This window comes from Protopterus annectens, chromosome 8.part0 (genome assembly GCF_019279795.1).
Source record: "Protopterus annectens isolate FY-2018-M chromosome 8.part0, PAN1.0, whole genome shotgun sequence".
Classification (NCBI taxonomy): Eukaryota; Metazoa; Chordata; order Ceratodontiformes; family Protopteridae; genus Protopterus; species Protopterus annectens.
In genome coordinates this window covers 24575151-24597947 of record NC_056741.1, presented here as the reverse complement: position 1 = coordinate 24597947, position 22797 = coordinate 24575151, and the positions used below count along the sequence as shown (strand labels likewise).

The following is a 22797-nucleotide window of genomic DNA, read 5'->3' as shown; positions in this document are numbered from 1 at the left end:
GATGCCTCCCTGATCGGGTGGGGCATTATCAGGGCAGGATGGTTCATGGACGTGGCAACCGCTCGAGTACCACCTGCACATAAATGTCCTAGAGATGAGAGCAGTGCTTTTAACGCTGCAAGCCCTCAACGACTCTCTTCCTGTAGGGACAATTGCAGTCCACACAGACAACATGTCTGTAGTTTGGTATATCAACAAACAGGGCGGAACCAAGTCCTACCCCTTGTGTCGAGAAGCGCTCAGACTGTGGCAATGGGCGATCTCCTCTCATCGGTTTCTGGTAGCAACGCACATCCCTGGGAAAACCAACATTTTAGCGGACAGATTGAGCAGAGCTATTCTCATGCCTCACGAGTGGTCTCTCAAGCAATCTATAGTGGAGGAGATTTTTCTGGAATGGAGTCGCCCATGTTGCGATCTTTTTGCTACTCCCCAAAACAGCAAATGCCCAGACTTCTTCTCTCTCTTCCCTCTGTCAGGCCATTTATTTATTTATTTTATTTATTTCCAGTTTGATAACCGGGGAAGTCCACTGGGCTCGGAAGCCCGTTTTCAGTGGAGGCCCGGGGAGAAAAGCTCCGTGAGAATACATTGAAGTAATACATTGAACACAAAAACACAAGCATACATTGAAGATAATACATTGCACACAAAAACACAGCAAATAGACTGAAAATTAATACATTATATACAAAAACTCAGAGTTCTAATAGCAAAGTATTTTGACAGTTTTTAAACAATGAAGTACAGTAGGCAATATGAGAAATTTGTTTTTATGCTACTGAAATGTTACGTGAAGTAGGAAATAAAAGGAAAATATAGAATGAGTTTGAATGCAAGAGCAGGAAAGCAAAGGAGAAGAAAATAGTTTGAAGGAGAAGAGACGCTCTGACCCAGGATTGGCCCCAGGGACTTCTTTATGCCTTTCCTCCTTTTCCTCTGATCCCTCAAGTTATCCAGAAAGCTACCATTTTGAGAGCCAAAATGATTCTCATTGCTCCTTATTGGCCTCGACAAATTTGGTTTCCGTTCCTCCATCGTCACCTTTTGGTGCAGCCGTGGCATCTGGACCCAGTGCCAGATCTTCTGGTTCACCAATCCGGTCAGCTGCACCGGTCTATCCCTTCTCTCAACCTCTCAGCATGGTTGCTCCACTTCCTTCCTTAGCCAGGCTTCCTTTGATCTCTAACCCTGTTAGAGACATCATAGTAGCTTCTTTAAAATCCTCTACCAGGAGGATTTATGCAAGCAAATGGAAACGTTTCTCTTATTGGGCTAAAGCCAAGAATATTGATCCCTTCACTGCCCCAGTTCAGGCAGTTTTGGACTTCTTAGCGGAGATTTTTCATGCAGGCTCCTCTTCTTCCACAGAGTTCAATTGGCTGCTATCTCGAACTTTCATGTCGGGATCGCAGATCACAATATTATATAGGCTTTGTAGAGCCTTCTTGAAAGGAATTTTCCTGCTAAAGCCTCCAATCAGGAATCCTCCTCCTCAATGGGATCTAAATTTAGTGCTGACATCCTTGATTCTTCCCCCCTTCGAGCCAGCTGTTTCTTGCTCCCTAAAATTTCTTTCTTGGAAAACATTATTCCTAGTAGCTATTACATCGGCCAGGAGGGTGTCTGAACTTCATGCTCTATCGGTTCGACCTCCCTATTTGGTCTTTCACAAGGACAGAGTATCATTGAGAACTAATCCGACCTTTTTGCCTTAGGTCGCCTCAAAGACTAATTTGAATCGATCCATTGATCTCCCTGTATTTTTTCCAAACTATTCAAACAGATCGGAACAAAAACTACATGATCTTGATGTCCACCGCCAACTCAGATATTATTTGGACAGAACTAAACAATTTAGGAAATCCGATCAACTCTGTTTCCTATGCGGATAACAAGAAAGGCCTTCCTGTCTCTAAAGTGACTTTATCTAGATGGCTTTCTTCTGTCATCTCTGAAATTTATCTACTCAGGGGAAAACAGCTGTGCTCAAAACCTAAAGCACATTCAACTAGGAGCTTAGCTACTTCTACAGCCTTTCAAGCTAGACTTCCTTTAGACACTATTTGTGCAGCGGCCACTTGGGCCACTCCTCATACTTTTGTTTCCCATTACAAATTGGACTTGGCCTCCAGGGACAGAGCCAGTTTTGGCTCTACAGTCCTCAAGAGTCTGTTCCATTGAGCCACCCAGGATAGAGGTGCTAGGGATGCGGTCCCATCAAGCAAGAATGAAGGCGAGATTGACAACTTAACATTAAGAAGTTATGTACCTACCATAACGTTCCATGTTAGTTGTCTTCTCTCGCCTTCTTTCTTGCGACCCTCCCTCTTTCCCCCAGGCCTGGACAGACCTTTCTACAAGAAATTATTATGCTGAAGACCATTCAGAGCTGGTCCTTCTTTCATCCTGTAGGCTTTCTTTCTTCCTTTGGGAAGTATTTATGCTTGGTGCTATTGCCCTTTGTCATCAAACGAGATCTGGGTACTTACCGCCTTGCATCATGGGATATGGGGCTGCCTCGAGCTGGTAAAAGTGACTCTCTGGCTTAGCAAGTGCCGAGTCGGAGCCGAGGATCGGCTCCGAACCCATCAAGCAAGAAAGGCGGCGAGAGAAGACAACTAACATGGAACGTTATGGTAGGTACATAACTTCTTATTATAGAGTACAACGGCCCGTTTGGTGTGTACCTTACAAGACATATGCAACAGCTGGAAAGGCTGCAGAAATTCCTCAAAGAATCACCGGCCTAAAGCAGATGCCCTATACTGACGTCTAAAAAAAACTTCAGCTATACTCTGGCATGTCGTCTACTCGGAGGCGATCTCTGCTTAACATACAAGGCCATGTCAAACCCTGAGCTGTTGGACATGCTCCACTTAAAGAAATCCCAATCTCTGAGCCACACGCTCCAGGCATCTAAATCTTATCACAATGAAGAAAACATGCTGGAGGGGATAGGTTCCTGACCCAGAGACTCCCCATATTCTGAAATAGACTGCACATACCTATCGAGCAGAGCGCCTCCTTGGCTGTCTTCAAAAGGAACCTTGACGATTGGATGGGAGATTGGAAATGAAATTCAGCCCAGGGATCATGTCAGTCGTCCTGCTAGACAGGGGTCCATGGAAGTAAATATTGTGAGAAGAAATATCCAGGGAATTGTTACGGCTAGGCTTGTATAGGCCCTAGGGCCGATAGCCTAGTACCAACCTATGGGAATCCCTTTTATTTGGTTTGGAAGCATTATCCTCCTGCCATTTCCTTTTGGTATCCTGACTGTTAGGCCGGGAATTTTGTTTGGTTTGCCCTTTATAGTTGGATGCGTTGTTAGGAGTGAACCTAGGAATATGAGAGATTCTAGATGCCCCAGGCATTAGTTTACTTCTCTTATCCATTGTTTGAGAATCTGGGTAGCAGCAGGACCAAACGCAACTTAAATCGAGCATTCAGAATGTCATTTTTAAAATTCTCAAAAAAAAAAAAAATTCTAGTTATGTAATCTGCAACAGAAGCAGCTGCATTTCGAGAAATTGTCCACATTTTCCACATTTTCCAAGATACTTCCTAAATCATGTTTTGAAACCAGAGTGTCAGTACAAACCATCTCATTCCTGTAACACTTATTAGCAGGCAAAGATTCAGCAAAGACATCTAAACTGTAAGCACATTACAAAATAAATTTCCAAATAAAACATACATCATTTAGAATTCTAAAGATTAAATTACTAGACTGAGCTAACTTCTTTTGCCTTGAGATTGTAATCCATTGCCAATTTTATCCTTGGGTGTAGGGTTAGAAGAAGCCAAGAACCTCTTGCTAGAGGTGTGAGGTGGAGAATCTGCAGCTGGGTCAGCTGACAAAGAAACCAGAAAAAGATCAGAGTATACCTTGCATTTCCTCTTAGCCTTTATAAGAACTGGTTTACTAGCCAGATGGGAATTACATGCGATATTATAGACCTCTTCTAAGGCTGGTAACAGAAGAGGAACAGTCTAACATTTGAAGTGTCATCTTCAAACTCTGCCAATGTCTGGTGCAGCTTCAGATTGCTTTTATTCAAATACTTCTGTAAACCTAGCTAGTATTTGCGGAAAGGTGAACACCTGCTTGGGTTTTTTGAACCTGTTCACCTTTCAAAAACTAAGATGGCACAGGCTTAATGTGGATTATATTTGTATCCGGCCCCATCAAAATCTGCAGCTATAGATCCTTTGAGAAGGTAGCCCCCAAAGACATCCTGAATAGGAGTATAGTCTGAGATTTAATGACAGCAAAACTGTTTTAGCTAATGAAAGTACGTTATATGTGGTAATAACAGTTTGCAGTATGGTGAAGTTTCTTTTGTTTTATTGTCAACTACGTTAGTGGGCAAAAATTGTGGGGACAGGAGATTCTGAGAGGTTTTTTTATCCCAGATCTCTCCTGCACCTAAAGGGTTTGGTTCTCCCATACCTGAACAAGTATTGAAACCGTGCAAGAGGATGTTTGAGCCCTGTACCATAGAGGGCTGCAGGCTCGCATAAGAGGGTGATGGGTGGGGGGTGGGGGGGGTGGTAAGTGGTCTACAGGTTGGCTTCAGGCAACAAAAAATTCAGAAATCGTTTGAAGCACATGATCGTCATTTTCATTTGTTCCTCAACTGTGGGTTTTGGATCTGACCTTGAATCTGACTGCGACTTTCCAAGCTCAGAATTCGATGCTCAAGCTCCTCCTGTCCATCTCTCCTTCCTCCAGAATACCTCAAGTCTCGTTTGCTGCTCAGCGAAGAAGCTTCAGGGTTGCATTACTGCAACGTTAACCTTTGTAAGTTGACTTTGTCATTATCCTTCTCATTCCTGTTTCCTTTCCTCCTAGATGTTCGTGTTTCTCTGCTGCAGTCCACACTTGGGTTATCTGCCGTCAGGCGGTCCCGCAGTCGGCCTGAGTTCCAAAGTCTTGGTCCGGCGTCGGTTGCAGTCTCTTCTTCCCTGACGTCAGTGCGACAGGGGTGTAAAAGGCAGCAGATGCCATTTTCTTTCTTGCCGCGCGGTGCCCAAAGCAGTTCGCAAGTGCCGGTCGGCCAACTCCTGAGATTTTCCAATCGAATTTCAGACCAAAGTCTTCATTAAAGCCAAGTACCATGTTGGGGAAACTTTTCTTGCCTCAGACCGGTGTCAGACAAAGTTAATTGCATTTCTTGTGGGAAGCAAATACCTCATAAGGATTTTCATTCTTACTGTATTCCTTGCCTAGGCCCAGACCACGATGTCACTGGTTGTCTGTTTTGTGCTAGGTTTAACAAACGTACTATTAAGCGTCAGGCAGAATTCGCCTGACATTATTTTGGTAGAAAGTTTAATTACAACATGCCGTCTGAGTAGCTGACAACCGGAATGCACAAAAAACACAAAGATAGACAGGCAGCCCAGGTCCAGACCAGATACAGAGGCCTCTGCTAGGCCAGTCGCCAGTTCTCCGGTTTTCAGCGATGCGCCTACACAGCCCCTGACTACCGCAGATTTGGAACTACAGACTGCCTCCCAGACCAAGATTGCTGGGCCTCAGGATCCTGTACCTTTAGGCCCAGTCCCGAAGGGGAATCAGAGGTTGTAGACAGGCCTTCGGTTACTGAAGGTGTCTTTAGAACGACTACACTTACCATTAAGTCCTATGCTAAATTAAAGACCCCTTTAAAGGTAAGGAAGCCTGTTCAGCAGACTCCTGTACAGGGCCCTATGCCTAAGAAGCAAATGCTTAAGATGGCTGAAGATTTAATCACCCTTATCAGGGGCTCCCATCCCCCTCAAGACAAAAGGCCTAGACAGGAGGAAGACTACCCTTCCTCAGACCAAGTGTCCATTTCCTCTGCTTCCTCTGAGGAACAGGATTACTCCTTTCCTCCTTACGAAGATTCTGATGCTGAAGAGTCTATACCCACAGCATCTCCACCAGAAGACTACTCTTTTGGGGAACTTGCACACTATGAGGGAACATTTCCACTGGGAAGGCCAAGATTACTCCGATTCAAATATGACTCCGTGAGTTCCTTCTTCCTCAGCACAGACCTCTTGCTACCCCTCCTCCTGTTTTAGACTTTTTGGATGATGTTTGTTCAGAATCTAGCCTTAACCTAGATTCATTGCCTCCTGCACCAGCTAAACCAGACAGATATTACAGGGTTCCTGACTCGCATACATTTTTATATAAAAGCCCTGTTGCAGACCCAGAAACCATTTCCCAGGGCCCCAAAGGGGTTAAGGCCTCTATTGCTAAAAATCCAGTTCCTTCGGAAAGAGATTCAAGAGCACTAGACAGATGGGGGAATAAAGTGTATACTTCTGCCACTTAGCTATGAGAGCTTTGAATTGTCAGTTTCACATGCTGAAGTAACAGCAATATTTGAAGAAATGAATGAACCTATATTTGATGTCTCAATTAAAACAGAAAATGCTCATTCATACAGAACAACCTGATTTTAAGGAAATGCAGGATTTGTTGCATGCAGCAGAACAAGTGGGAAAGCATACTTTGCAATGTGGATTTGATTCGTTGGAAGCTTCTTGTAGAGCAGCTATCACGGTTGGTTATACGTAGACATGCTTGATTAAAAGAGCAAACTTTACCAGAACATGTTAAAGCTAAATTATTGGATGCTCTATGGCCGTCTGCAACTCAGAGGGGGAGAAGATGGATCTCAACCTTTCAGAAAACAACCACAATGACTTTCCACTCAATCTGCCAAGCAAAGCTGCTCTGGCAGCATCGTTGGGTGGAAAACTAGCACTATTTTCAAGAAACTGGCACATCATTACAAAAGACAAATGTGTTCTAAATATTGTATTTCAAGGCTACAGATTCCACTTTCACACTTTACCAAGGATGAGAGGAATGCCAAATCTGCCACCAAATCAGTGGGCAGAGGCACAGACAAATGGCAGCTCTAATGGACATGAGAGCCATTCAAGAGGCTCCTACACAGGAGCAAGGACGAGGATTTTACTCAAGACTATTTCTGGTTCCAGGAAAGGACAAAGCCTGGAGACCCATTTTAGACCTCTCAATTCTAAACACATATCTGGAGGTACCCAAATTCAAGATGCTCACTCTTCAGCTTCTTCCCATGCTGGGCAAGAAAGCTTGGCTAGTAATGCTGGACCTCAGAGGCATACCTGCATGTCCCAATCAGACAAAGTTGCAGAAGATACCTCCGATTTATTGCAGGCACAGCACAATACTAATTCTCTACACTGCCCTTTGGCTTATCTACTGTGCCCAGAGTATTCACAAAATGCCTGGCAACAGTAATTGCGTACTTCAGACAATGAGGAGTACAAATATATCCATATCTGGACGAATGCCTTATTCAAGCAGAAAGCAAGGACATTCTTTTAAAACATCTGGCCTTTGTAAGAAAAATACTAAGTTGCCTCGGGTACATGGTAAACGAGAAGAAATCAAAACTAGTGCCCTCACAAGAGAGAATATTCCTGGGTGCCAGCTTAAATACAATGGCCAGATGGCTTATCTCACACCAGACAAGCAAAAACAACTGACTCATTATTTCAATATGATGACATTAACCCAGCTCCCTGCAAGGAAAATCCTGCAGGCCATGGGGTTCATAGCATCCTGCATACTACTAATTCCATATACCAAACTGCATATGAGGAAATTACAATGGTACCTGAAAAGCGGGTGGACTCAACACAGCCACAGCTTGGAAACAACTATACCAGTCCTTCCCTGCCTTCAAAAGGAGTTTCTATGGTGGACTCAAGCATGTCACCTCAACAAGGGTCAGCCTTTTGCCTTACCCACAGCAAAGCAGACAAAAACAGACTCATCTGACTGCCTGGGGAGCAAACATGGCAGGACAGTGCATACAGGGCAAATGGTCTGCAGATCAAATGCATCTGCACATCAGTCAAAAGGAGATGCCAGCTGTGCAAAATGCCCTGACAGCTTTCAAGGACCTGTTACATCCATGACAACTACTAATAAAGACGGACAACACCACAGTAATGTGGTACATAAACAAGGGGGAACACATTCCTAACCTTTTTGCAGACAAGCAATGTCCTTATGGAACACAGCACTGACTTTTATGTCCAGCTTCAAGCACAATTCCTGCCAGGAAAGGAAAACACATTGGCAGACTATCTAAGCAGAAATGTCATGGATCCTCACGAATGGAGACTAGATCCACAAGTATTTACAATGATAACTCAAAAATGGGGAAGGCCAGACATAGATCTATTTGCCTCCCCCCAAAACTCCCAACTACAAACATTTTGCACAAGGACATACCACTCACTAGCTTGGAAAGTGGACGCCCTATCATTCAGTTGGAAAACATTAACAGTCTATGCCTTCCCTCCACCACCTCTACTGGCAAAGGTGTAATTGAAAGCCAGATCAGAGAGGCCACAAATGATCCTAATTGCTCCAGACTGGCCTCGCCAACACTGGTACCCAATATTAAGGAACATGGCGCAAGGCCCTCCATGGATTTTACCTCAATTTCCACACCTGCTGACTCAACAAAACACTCAGATCCTTCACAGTCAGCTCAGGACTAAGTTTGGCTGCATGGAAAATAGCTTAAATAATTAACACTTCTCTACAAGGGTGTCATGGATGTCATTTTGGAGGCCAGAAGGCCCAGCGCCAGGAAAACCTACTCAGACAAATGGAAAAGATTCTGCGCTTGGAACCAGGCTAAAGGCAAAAATCCTTTAATCCCAAATATTCCTCAGATACTGCAATATTTAACTGAGATGCTGCACAAAGGCCTTTCCTTTTCTTCCATTAAGATCCATGCTTCAGCCATTTCAGCTCATTACAATACGGATCCTCCCATAGTTTCACATCCTTTACTAAGGCAGTACCTCAAGAGGGGCTAAGAATATAAGACCGCCCAGAAGACCTCCAACTTGGGACCTCAACTTTGTTTTGGAAAAACTAACACTCCCTCCTTTCGAACCAGCTTTCTCAGCAGATCTACAATACTTGTCCTGGAAAACGGCCTTTCTGCTGGCAATTACCTCAGCATGAAGGGTTTCAGAGCTACAGGCCCTAATGGCAGTGGAGCCCTTTATCATTTTTCATCAAGACAGTTTCCTTACGAACTAACCCTTCCTTTATGCCAAAGGTAGTGTCCAGTATGGCTCTGCATCAGACCATTTACCCACTTTTTATCCAAACCTCCAGAATAAAGAAAGGCTCCTTCACTCTTTGGACATTCATAGACAATTACGTTTCTATTTGGATAAGACAAAGACTTTCAGAAAATCTGACCAACTCTTTGTATCCCGTGCTGCAGGTTTACAAGGAAAGGCTATTTCAAAACAGACTATATCTAAATGGATAGCACATTGTATCCGCTACTGCTACACTCACCATGGGAAACCTGTACCTGTTAACATTAGGTCCCATTCCACCATGGCTACAGCAACCTCAGCAGCCTTTCTCAGAGGGGTACCAACCAAGGACATTTTGGAGGCTGCAACTTGGAGTTCAGTACACACCTTTACCAAGCACTACCACTTACCATTATACTCTAAAACCAGAGCTGGCTTTGCCACTGCAGTTCTACAGGGCATACTAGCGTCTCCTAACCCGGTTTAGTACCAGCCACCCAGCCATAGCTGTGGGATTCAACCCGTGTGTGATGACTGCAGCAGTGTAACACTATGAACATAGTACAGTTTTGTACCTACCATAAATGTAGATGTTAGTGTTAACACTGCTGCAGTCCAGGTTACCCTCCCTCCATCCCCTCTTCATACCAGGGTTTTATTTACAACTCCAGTTGTATACTATCAATTTGATATATTTCTATATGGTGTATTTTCTTACAACTATTATTGTTTTCCTACTAATGTATGTTTGCATAGGATTATATATTGCCTTCCTATTTGGGGGTACCTGACATCTGGGGCAAGAAAAACTGAAGAAAATGGTGTTGGCTGCCTCTTTTTATACCCCTGTCGCACTGACGTCAGGGAAGAAGCGACTGCAACCGACGCCGGACCAAGACTTTGGAACTCAGGCCGACTGCGGGACCGCCTGACGGCAGATAACCCAAGTGTGATGACTGCAGCAATGTCAACACTCTAACATCTACATTTATGGTAGGTACAAAACTGTACTTTCCTTCTTGGTACATAATTATATGGAAAAAGTCTCCTCTTTTATAGTTTTAATTCAAAGTTGGTCAGTAGTTTTCACAGGTTTTTGTGTTCGTCCAGTATCTTCCTCTCTCCTTTTTTTTCAGTTTATCTTCTGGTTTATCATGGCTGAAAAAACAGTTAAAACCTTTGGGTTTTAAAAAGTGCTCTCTCAGACTACTGCAGTAAGTTGGTTTTGAAGGGCTTACTTCCCCCTTCCTCTCTCTATACACCCTCCCTTTTAGGTGATCAAACCCTCAGAAAGCCCAAGGAAGCCAGGGAACACGAAGCATTCCCAGGAACACAAAGCAAAAAGGTGGAGGCTCTGCCATAATCTACTCTAACCTTCTCTCCATAATCGTCCTGCAAATCCCAACCCCTCTATTCAAAAATACTGAAATAACTGCTTGTCTGCTCCAACTCAATAAACATAAAAATATCTCCCCTGGCGACAACATCTCTATCCTGGAGAATATTCTCCACTGGGCCTCATCTGAAATAAAATATGAAACATTCTAGGTGACGTCAACATTGATTGGAACAAAATCAACACACCTTAACCCTCCCCTAGCTATCAACCTTTTCAACTTCTCCCAATTAATCCATTCTACAACCAGGCCTAACAAAAACCACCCCCCTGGCTCCATCATAGATTGGATTTTTGTCTCCCATCCAAACAAAATCTCTCTCAGGAACTATCCCTGACTCCTTTAGTGACCATCGCCCTGCCTTCCATCACTCAGCTAACCCCACTCAGTTCCTACATCATTATATCCAAACTTGTAACCTTAGCAACTTCAACCCCACAATTTTCTCTAACATATTCAAAGAAATCAACTGGCAAATCCTTCACACTCTCTCCCTCGACAATGCCGTAGAACATTTTAACTCCATCTTCCTAAATGCTCTTAACTCCCTAGCCCCCTTTAGAAATAAACGAATCGAAGCCAAATCTGCTCCTTGCCTGACCAGAGACTAAAACGTACCATGCAGCTCAGAGACAAATCTTGGAAGCTTTATCAGAAAAGTAAACAGACTTCTGCCTTGCTCCAATATACCCAACTCTGCAACCAAGTAAAAAAAAACTAATCACCAGGGACAAAAAAAACTACTACAATAAGCTTCAGTCTACTAATCATAACCCAAAACAATTCTGGAAATCTGTTAACTCTCTTCTCCATCCGGGGTCACAAAATAACCCCTGCCCTGACCCTAGATTAACTGACAATGAACTGAGCTCACTCTTCAACACTTTCTTTACAGACTCTATAGCCAAGCTAACCAAAACATTCCCGAACAACAACCCTTCCAACTTCCTAAACTCTTCTAATGACTGTCACCCTATGTTTCAACTCAAACCAGTTTCCACAACATTCATAAAGAAGCTCTTAACCAAATTAAAACCTTGTTCCAGCACCTCCGACAACATTCCCCCCTCCTTCCTCAAATACGCAGCCAAAGGAATAGCTCTTCCAATTAGCATCCTGATGAACCGATCCTTACAAGAGTCATACGTTCCCAAACCCTGGCATTCAGTTTACATTCTACCACTTCATAAAGGAGGTAAAAACTCCATTTCTAACTTCCGCCCTGTAGCCCTACTCTCCTATATCTAAAATTCTTGAGAAATGTGTCCACTACCAACTTTTACCCTACTTAACAGAGAATCGGCTAGTTACACCCACTCAACACGGTTTCCTTCCAGGCCACAGCACCATAACTGCCCTACTTTCCTTCTTAGAAACAAGTTAATCAAGCCCAAAATTCTGGACTTCTAGTATCCACTGTTCTGCTAGACCTTTCTAAAGCCTTTGATACCATCTCCCATTCACACCTACTCTGCCACCTCTCCAACCTTAATCTTTCCACTAATACTCTTTTCTGGTTCTCCAGTTACCTCTCTGACAGATCTCAGGCTGTCAGATGGAAGAACTCTACCTCCTCCTTCTTACCTACTCGTACCGGCGTTCCTCAGGGATCCATCCTCGGTCCCTTACTTTTCAACATCTTCATAAACAACCTTCACACTGCTCTCCCTGACAGTACAGTCATCCAATACGCTGATGACTCTACCTTTGTCTGTGCCGCCCCCAACTTTTCTGAACTTCTCTCTAAAACTCAACCAGCTTTTTCCACTACAGAAAACTGGATGCACCAAAACCATCTCTCCAACTCCAATAAATCCAAAATACTAATTTTCCTCCCTTCCAAGGCTTCTTCCTTAGGCAAAAACACTTTCAACATCCTCAGCCAAACTAACACTCCTATAGAAGTGGTCCCCTATGCTAAACTCCTTGGCATAACCATTGACAAACACCTTAAATTCGACCTCCACATTCAACAAAAAAAAAAAAAAAAAAACTAGGCATGCTCTACAGGAATAATCTATTTCTTTCAAAATCCTGTAGGCAAACTTTAGCTACCTGCTTCCTCCTTCCCCCTCTACTTTATGGAGCCCCTCTTCTAACTAATTTGTCTGCCTCCCTCTCTTCTAAACTTGAAGCTTGCTATAATAAAATTTCTAAATTCGCCAGTAAATCCAAAAACTCAACCCACCACTGCCTCTCCCTTCAATCTTTAAACTGGCTAGAACTCCCAAACCACCTTGACTATCTCCAGCTAACAACCACTCATAAATTAATATTCTACCCAGAAAAATGCCCTGCTCTATTCGACATCCTTCCCCCTTACATCCCCAACCAATCTTTAAGATCTGAGCACCAAAATCTAATCTCCATCCCCAGACTTAAACATCCCGCTGGCCAACAACTACTATCCTTCTCTCTAGGTAGGAAATGGAACTCTCTCCCTCCTTCCCTTAGAACCATACCTAACTCAGATTACTTTAAAACCCAACTTTTCTTACACCTATCTTCAAAATGGAAATGTTCTTGCTTTTACCCTACATAATCCCAAGGTTTCTGTAGACTAAGCCCCTATACTCCTGCACCTTTATGCACTCTAATTCTAGCTATGATTTAGCCGACTCTAACTTCACTGTATGGATGAAAATATTGAAAAGTTAGCAAATCTATAAAAAAAAAAAAAAAAAAAAAATTCTGTTTTTATCTTTTGCTGTTTTTTCTTTAGCATTTGCTGTGTTCCTCTTTGAATTCTTGCTGTGTGTTCATTCTATCGCATTTACAATGTTCTTACTGCGTGTACATTCTATTGTAAATTTAAATTTGCAGTGTCTTACTGTGTTTTCTTGCTGTGTGGACTTTCTTTTGTATTCTTCTCATTTTCTCCCCGGGCCTCCACTGAAAATGGGTTCTTCTTGGCCCAGTGGACTTCCCTGGTAATCAAACTGAAATAAAATAATTTCCCTGAATGCTCCTCCTTGGAGCCACTTAGGAAGACACCAAAGCCCTCTGGTTCTTTGATTGAGATCTGTTCCCTTAGCTTTCCATGCTCCAGCTGTATCCTTGGCACACTGTCTTAGCTCGGAGCCCTTCTTCCAAGGACGCCTTACCCAAGCCAGTGTCCAAACCACCTTCCACATCCTCCTTCGTCAGGTCTACCTAGAGCTTGTCGGAAAGCAAGGTGGATAGACTGAGACAATTTCTCAAGGCAAAGACTCTGATGGGGATACTACTGGCTCCTTCCCCTTCTGGGTCCATGAGCGGATATTTCCCTTTTCATCCCGTGGCTCATTCTCCGATCTGACCTCCTGCTTTGGAGTTGTCTGCTCCGATGGACCTGAGAACAGAGGTCTTATCAGAGAGTGGCTTCCACTTAGTCTGATGGTTTCCCTGACTCACTTGGATCCAACGGCTTCAGGGAAGATTGCTTATCAAGAGTCATAGCTTAGACATAGTCTATGGGTTTGACTTCAATTTGGAGGTTTTCAGAGCAGTCACTTCCCCCTCAGAGTTTAATAGCTTGGCCCCAACTCCCACTAAGCGGAGGATGGTGGAGGTTTGGTAGAGGTCTTTTCCAATGGTTTTGGCTCTGGAAGGACAACTTAGATACGCTCAGTCCATCTGCCTTCAATGTGTTGAAGAGGGTCCTCACCCATCCTAGGGGTTTCCCAGTTCTCCCACCATTGGATCCCACCCCTGCACCCATGGAGTCTGTCTTTGAGGTCTCTCGTATTTCCGCTTGGACAGCCAGTGCTGCAACAGCCTCCAACATCCTCCCACAGTGGAACCCCATTTTTCTTCCAACACCTGCCTGGAGTATATCCCACCAACGAGGTCCCTCGGCAGAAGTGTAAGAGGAGGTACCTAGATTCCTTGCAGGAATTAGTCACTGATTTCAAGGACATGTTCCCCAGCTATCCACCTGACTATGTCTCCTTTGCAAACATCCTAGAGATCCTCTGCAAGAAGGGCGGATGGTCCTCCCAAAGCTCTAACCCAGTGGAGTCATTGCTCTTGGAGGCCTTAGGCACTGGCCCGTCTACATCCTGGGTGTCTCCTCCCCCCCCCCCCCCCAGCGGATCCTCTTATTGAGCTAGTTTCCACCAGGGCATGGAAGGATTCGGACACCATAGAGCCCATACCCAGGTGGGATGATAGAATCTTAAGTGCTCCCTCAGACATACCCTACTGGATTAAAGGGATCCTGGTAGATGCCATGGTTGTTGCTCCAGCCAGCAAAAACTAGCTAGCTCAGGAGAGCTCCTCTGTCCATCTCCCTAACAGAGAATCTAGGGGTTTGGACAGGCTTGGCAAGAGGGTTTATGCTTCATCCACTTTTTCCTTACAAGCATTGAACTATTTATCCCAGTTTACCAGGCTACATGACTTAATTAAGGAAGTCTCTAGTTCGATCTGAGTCCATGTCTTATGAGGAATGCAAGATGTTTTCCTCCAGAATGGCCACTCTCCTAACTGTGTCTAATTTGTCCATGTGGCTGATTTCTCATGCAGTTGAAGGCATTTCTAGAGCCACTAGTTCTGGCATTGCCATTAGGAGTTGTGCCTGGATGTGGGTATGACTTTGTTGAACCTTTCAAGGAGTCATTTGTCAACGCACCCTTTGGTTCATCTGCTTGGCACTGCAGTTTGTGACGCACACTCGTGCAGTAAGAAGGATGGGAAGATCTTGTATTCCTTCAGTCTGTTTTTGCACTCCACAAAGATCCTTTTCCAGGAATCAATGTGGAGGAAAAAAACTAGTTGAGAAAATCTCAAGGTCCTTTCCAGGATTGTCAGGGAGACCCCCCCCCCCACACAGAGGCAGGGGGGGAACATTTGCAATAGTAGATGCCACCCCAGGGTAAGAGGGGATCTGTAGAATCAGGGGTCTCGAGACTGTCTTGGACACGCCCTTTCAGTGCTTCTGAAGGGTTGCCCGACTGTCTCTGGAGACAATCAGGGGGCACTTATCCTTGCACCCAGAAGCCTGGATAGCCATCGCAATCGATCAGTGGGTGCAAAGGATCATATCCAAAGGATACTCAATTTTCTTCGTAAACCTACCCAAACCAAGAGCTTGCCTCCCAGATGTGGTACCCAATCAGAGGGAAGCAGTAGTGCAAGAGACTCCCCCTTCTTTGTAATAGACTCCCTCTTCATGTGGAGCAGAGTACCTCATTAACCTTTTTAAGAGCAAACTGGATGGGGAACAGAAAATGCACCCTTGAGGTTCCATCTGTGTCCCTGCTGGACATGGGAATCGGGTGCTGACTTGTTGGAACATTGGCTAATTTCTTGTCTAGGCTTGTAAGGGTTTCAGGGCCAGTAGCCTAGTAACTTCCATGATCCTGTGAAGTTACAAAGCTGCTACAAAGTCATCCAAGATGTCCCACCTGACCAAGCTGGATCAGGCATTTACTCAAGGTTCCTTTTAGTACTAAAGAAAAGGGAACCTAAGGCCAACTTTGAATTTGACATCCCTGAACAGATTAGTAAATAAAATCAAAATTCAGGATGGTCACAATCTATTCCATCCTACATCTTCTTAAGATAGATGACTGGATGTGCTCAGTAGACCTGAATGGTGCATACTACCATATCAAAATGGAGAGACGCTCCAAAAAGCATCTTTGTTTCAGGCTTGCAGATGACCATTACCAGGTTAAGTGTTTGTTTGGTCCTCACCACAGCCAAATGTTCACCAAATGTTTGGCAGTAGTTGCAGCTGATCTCAGACTGCAGAGATTCCATGTGTTTCCTTATCTCAAACTGGCTCCTAACTGCTTCAGTCAGGCATTTACTCATTCAAGCCAGGGGGGATTACCAGTTAGTTCGCTCCCTTTCTGGTCATAACCATAAACACATACAAATTGCAGCTCAATTCTGTCCAGATTATAAAATTTTTTGGAGCGTTGAGATAACCAGAGCTGTGGCCTTTCTACCTCCAGACAGGGTATCCACTCTAAGGGTTCATGTTTCTCAAATCCTAGCAATTCCATCTACTCCTGCAAAATTAGTTGTAAGAGCATTAGGTTCTCTGGCTGCCACGGTGATGTTATTGCCCACAGCACACTTGCGCATACGAATCCTACAGTGGACATCAATTCAGTGGTTGTTACATCAGCACCTTCTGTCTCATCCCATAAAACTTTCAAAGGTTTGCAAAGACTCTTCTCTGCTGGCTCCATTCCATGGAAGTCTACTAGGGTCATCCCTTCATTCTTCCCCTTCCAAACACCACACTGACCACAGATGCCTTCCAGCTGGGGTGGCAGGACATTTTCTGCAACAGATGGTCCAAAGAACATGGTCTTCTCAGGAGACCAAATTGCACATCAACATCCTGTAGTTGAGCAGTCCTAGCATTGCAAGCATTACACCGCTTCCTTCCTCCCGGGACCATTGTAATGCAAATGGACAATATATCTATGGTGTAGTACATCAACAAGCAATGTGGAGCCAGATCTTACCCACTGTGTCAAGAAGTAGTGAGAGTGTGGCAATGGGCAGTCTTTACCAGCAGCTTTCTAGTCACAGTGCACATTCCAGGGGAGTCTAACATTCTAGTAGACTGCTCAGCAGAACAATACTTATGCCTCACGAGTGGTCTCTGAAGCAGTCCATGGCAAACATGATCTTCCACAAGTGGGGGTCAACCTTGCTGTGACCTTTTCGCCTCTCCCATCAACAATAAATGCAGTAAGTTCTTTACCCTGCTCCCTCTTGAGGGACAGACCCAAGAGATGCTGTAGTCCATGCTTGCCCCTCCCCCCCCCCAGTCTTCTCCATGCATTTCCGCCTTTACCATGATTCCCAAATTCTTTCAGAAAGTGTATCAGTTGAAGAGCAAAGTCATCCTCATTGCCCCTTTCTGGCCTCGCCAGGTCTGGTTCACCTTTCTTTGGTCTCATTTATGTTGTCTTTCATGTACTCTAGAACCTCTTCAAACCTGTTGTCCCACCCCTGGGGACAGCCTCCTGTGAACCTTCAAGGTTTAAAATTGACCGCATGGTTTCTGCAGTTCATTATAGCTATGCATTCCAGGCTTTCATCCCCAGTCTGACAGATCCTGATTTTAGCTAACAAAGCTTCTACTAGGAAGATGTACAAGAGCAAATGGAAAAGGTTCTCTATTTGGGCTCTGCAGACATTCACAGATCCTTTTTTAGCTCCTGTTCTTGTGACTTAAAATTTCCTGGGCTTTCTCTTCCAGAGTAGAGCCAGCTATTCCACAGTGAAGGTTCAGTTGGCAGCTGTTTCAGTCTTCCACATTGGGGAAAACTTACCCCCAACATCTTCCAAACTTTATAAGATTTTTCTCAGGGGCATCTTTTTACTCCATCCAAACCCCTCCTTGGGATCTTACTTTGAATTTAAAACCTTCGTTCTTCCCATGGAACCAGCAGCTAAAGTGGGTCTGAAGTTTCTGTCTTCGAAAACTGCCTTTTTGGTTGCAGTTATGTCAGCGAAGAGCGTTTCTGAGCTCCAAGCCCTCTCTGCTAAACCTCCTTATTTGATCTTGCATAAGGATAGTTTCTTTACAGACCAGTCCTTCCTTTTTACCTAAAGTGGCCACAGAAGACACTGTATTAATCAGTCCATTTATCTCCCAGCTTCCTTCCCCAATTACCAGAATAAGGGAGAATACACATTGCATCTCCTGGATGTTCATAACTACTCTGGCCAGGTGGTTGCGAGATTGCATCTCCTTTGTTTTTCAAAAGGTATGCCCTTGCCAGGGTGTGTCAAAGCTTATTCAATGAGATCTATGGCAGCTTCTCGAGCTTTTTTCTTGGATGTCACTTGATGAAATCTGGACAGCTGCCTCTTGGTTAAGGTCTCCTACCTTTATTTCTCATTATAAACTAGAACTAGACCTCATTTCCCGGAATACAGCTGTCTCTGGCTCTGAGGTGCTTTTCTGAGTATGCTTCCATAAGGGCCACCCTAGGTTTTGTGTAGCTGGGGACTGTTTCACAGGTTGAGAATTGAATGAATATGACAATGTCACATATGTTCTTACCATAACGTTTTATCTGTTTATTTTCATTCTTCCTCTACTTCCCCACTCTCCTTCCCACTGGCCTGTCTTCCATGTAGACCTGACAGAGCTGGTCTGTCTCAGGAACTGTAGTTCCTGAACCTACAGCTCCTGAACCTTTTCTTTGTATCTGTATAGATATCTTAGGTGTATAATGTTTAGCAAACTCTATCCGAGGTATTCTGGGGGAAGGAGGCATTATAGATGGAGAGGAGCTTGAGCATCGAATCTTGAGCTTGGAAAGCAGCAGAGTCAGATCTGAGGTCTGATCTGAAGCCCACAGGTCGAAGAATGAAAATGGACAGCACAGATGGAACGTTATGGTGAGGACATAATTTCTTTTTTTTTTTTTTTTTTCCCCCTTTTCAGGTGCAACTGGATTTGATGGGGGAGTGGAGGCAGGCAGCAGCTGTATCAGGCTCCAAGTCTGGGGGAAAAATTCCAGCCAGATTAATAGTCACACTGTTATGGGCAGCAGTAATAGAAGATGTAGACTGTCCTCACACAGGAAATAGGACTAAACTGCCTAAGTATAGCAAAAAGTTTAAAATGTGCTAAGCTTTGTTCTACAGTCTGCACTGCGTAGTAAAGAATAGTGCACACTGTCACAGTATCAAGTAAAGTTCACTTATCAAAGTAATACCAAAAAAATCAAATGTATACCCTTAAATCAAATAGAAACCTTTTAAAACAGCATAAACAAGCATTTACTTGGAGATTCCCTTGTCTGAAGTGAAAAAAACCTGTACAGAAAATACAAGTAATTTGCAGTAAAATCACAATTTAATGATAAAAAATCTGTTAAGCAGTGGTAAATCGGTAGGAAATATCAATTAAAAGCAGTGGTAAATCAGTAGTAAATATCAATGAAGAAAAAGTGAGAAAACATGCAATACTGTCCTGTCTGAACTTCAAATTGAAGCTGATAGACAACAAGTAGGTGTGATTAGATCTCTGCTGTGCATGCACTAAGCAGTCCGTAGCGCTCAACTGACTCAACAGAACTTCACTTTCCCATTGCAAGTCGTAAACGTTTTACAAAAGCTCCAGAACTGCTTAAAAGCATCATTAAACATGCAGACTACACAGTAGCAAGTTGTAGCTCCCAGTGGAATAAACAGCAGTGTTAATTAACAAGTATATTTAAAATAAAACGTAACCAACATCAAAGTATATTTTTTAAAGAATATCAATCAAAAGTATATAATTGAGGAAGGGACATTGGGCTGCTGAGGAGATTCAAATGAGATTCCTACAGCTAGCAGTAAGACTGAACTGACTTCCTTTGAAAGGGATTAAGCTTCCTCTTTTATTGGAGGAGCATAGCTAATCCCCTGTCCCAGGGAGTCGGAGAGGGGAATTCTGAGCTCTAGAAAACTCGGTGTGGGTTTGCAGGCACAACCCATATGTCGCGGAGGCAATGTGAATGATAAACATCTCCCATTGTAATCCAGAATAAAGCCTTGAAACCATGAATAACCACTTTCCACCTGTCTCTGCAGCTATTTTGGTGGAAATGGGCAATGTAGCTGAAATAATATTGTCAATAGAGTATTCACAAGTTGCAGTTCGTAGAGGTGACATTAAACACACCGAATATACTCTTTGGCACACAGATGACTAGATGTAGCCTTGGCAAAATGTATTTGATCTTTGAGCTGGAAAAAAAATTACTCATTCCTTTCTGAACATTCAGTGAGCTGGTGGTGAAAAGGAGAGAGTAGTTCAGCTGGGGATAGTGCAGGAGCAAAGCTAGGTTTTATTTAGGTAGTCTTTTTAAGTAGTAGTTTGAAGTAGGAGAGGTTGGGTAGAGCTAATTTGCAGAGGGATAGAATTCCATTTCTAGTGACATCGTATGAGTAGAGAGTTTGGCCAGTGGATTTGTAGGATTTATACATGCTGAGAGGATGTTCATTAGATCAAAGTAGTCTATTAGGGTGATAAGAAATGGAGTAAAATAGGGCAGTCATAGACTTTGTGAATAATGCTGTGTGGTGATAAGCTGTTTGCAATCTAAGTGTTGAGGCAGTTCAAAGCCTTAAGGGCAGTACGGTGATGGCTGCAGTATTTTGTGGGTGGCAAATCTTGCAACCTTAGTATGGCATGCCTCCAGCTTATTTTTAACAGTAGCCTGAAGGTCAGTTTGGATGAAACTGCACTAGTAATGGAGTGATTTATTAACTACCTGTAGTACATGCCCAGCTTTTTATGTCGGGAAGACCGAGAGGTGCCTTAAGTAAATTTATGAACATGGGTATGAAGTAGGAGTGAAAAACATTTAACAACGATTCATATAGACACTCCATTAATTCTAACTACAAAGGATTTTTATTTTGTATATTAGAGAATGTAACACCTAACCTAAAGGGGGGGGGGGGCATGGAAAGATCATTTAGAGGTAGGGGAGTTGTAGTGGAAAGTAAAGTTGGATGCCACACACACCTTGTGGACTAATGACAATGTGTCCGTAGTTCCAGTGCTAAAAACAAGGGCTAATAAATATTGGCATTCTTTCATGTTTGTCTGCTTTTTAGGAATAAAACATTTTTATGTTGTATTTTAAAATATGATACCTTGGTTATTTAAACTAAGCTGAATTTTATGTTTATATTTAGCATTGTTTATTTTTAATATATACAATACCTTTAGAAAGTTTTGAGTGTTATACCTTTAAGACCTGATTACAGGTATTTTATGTTGGGGAGAACCATTTAAAAGCATCATTTGATGTCTGTATTCTTTATTCTGATGAAGCCTGTTGCACGCAGACAAAAAGCTGTACTGTGCATTACACAAGCTTAAATAAATTTATGGTCGCTACCTTCACCAGCAGTGCCTATTTTTGGATCCATTTTGCAACTATTGTTTTTCATTGATTTAAATTCATTTCTCCTTAACCATTCCTGCATCAGATTCTGATTGATATGAGGTTGTTCAGGAGTTTTCTGAATTTGAAACTATATTTTTGCCTTTTCCACATTTCTTGCCTTGTCTTATTCTTCACCTTATCTTTGTTTTTTGGCACATTCAGTTGCTGCCAGATTTCTGTATTCTGTTTGATTTCCATTCCCACTTTAAACCAATATGCTTCTGCTAAACTAACCATGGAAATCAGACTTGTTCTCTTCATGTTTTAAAACTTTCACTTTGTTTGGACGTGAGGTCAGCAGATATGTATGCAGTCCTGTGACTGGAGATTTGTACATGTAATTTGCAAGTATTTATGCCTGTAGTGCATTCTTAATTTTTGGCACATCACTTATGTTTAGAACATGCAGGTCAGATTGAAGGTTATCTGGAAGACTACAAGTTCAATTTTGTTTAGTGAAAAGATTTTGAAATTTTACTTTATCAGGTGTGAGATTTGGGGATTTGCTTTTACTAAGCAAATAGAGAACAGTTTGTCATTCCCCTGCACAAGGGATGACCTTCCACAGGCCGAATAATTACTGACCCATAAGTCTGGCCATCTTCATATACAAAGCCATGGAAAGACTTATGGAACTAATTGGGACACAAGAAACCAAACACTGGACCCATCTCATTTGGAGTTTTGCCAAGGTCACGCATACTCAACTTTGCGGATTCTTTGAAAAGATTACTAAAGCAATGGATGAAGGCAGAGCTGTACACACTGCATACCTTGACCTGGCCAAAGGTTTCGACACAATTTCCCACTTGGGTATAGTAGAAAAGTTAAACTGGGAATAAACCCGTACATCACCCACTGGATTGTCAGCTGGCTCACAGATAGGATGCAGGAAATCAAAATACAAGAAGCTTCCTCTGCAGAGACCAATCACCAATAGGGTCCCCCAGGGTTTTGGTACTGGGACTTCTCCTGTTTTGCATCTACTTTTCTGAAGTAAAAGTAAATACCAGTGGTTTTTAGATGACTAAGTTTGGACTTGACTGCAAGCTAGAAGCAGTCATTAAATCCCCGCATGTCTTAGCCGTCCTGCAGGAAGGGTTGTCCAAGATTAACTAGTGTCAAAGCCATGGACTGAAACTAAATGCCAAAAATGCATTATTGTATCCATTGGAAGATCTATCTCAGGAAACTACCACATTAACAATAACTCCCTAAGGGTTGACGCAGTTGTTCAGGGTTTGGTAACTTATGTGGACAGTGACTTGACTATTGTAAGAAAGTCCTTCTATATTGCACAGTTTATAAACAAGGGATTGTATAGGTCTAGGGATGTCATTCTTCCAGTTTACTCAGCCCTCATTAGGCCAATC

The 22797-nt window shown here is 43.2% G+C and overlaps 1 protein-coding gene across 1 annotated transcript in view; it reads left to right on the top strand.

Annotated features, from left to right (window-relative positions):
* ING4 (inhibitor of growth family member 4) overlaps positions 1 to 19113 on the top strand; it is a 184179-nt gene extending 165066 nt beyond the window's left edge. Inside the window, exon 6 of the mRNA XM_044078997.1 lies at positions 18925 to 19113. Coding sequence (XP_043934932.1) covers positions 18925 to 19113 — 189 coding nt within the window. The remainder of the gene's footprint in view (positions 1 to 18924) is intronic.
* The last annotated feature ends 3684 nt before the right edge of the window (positions 19114 to 22797 follow it).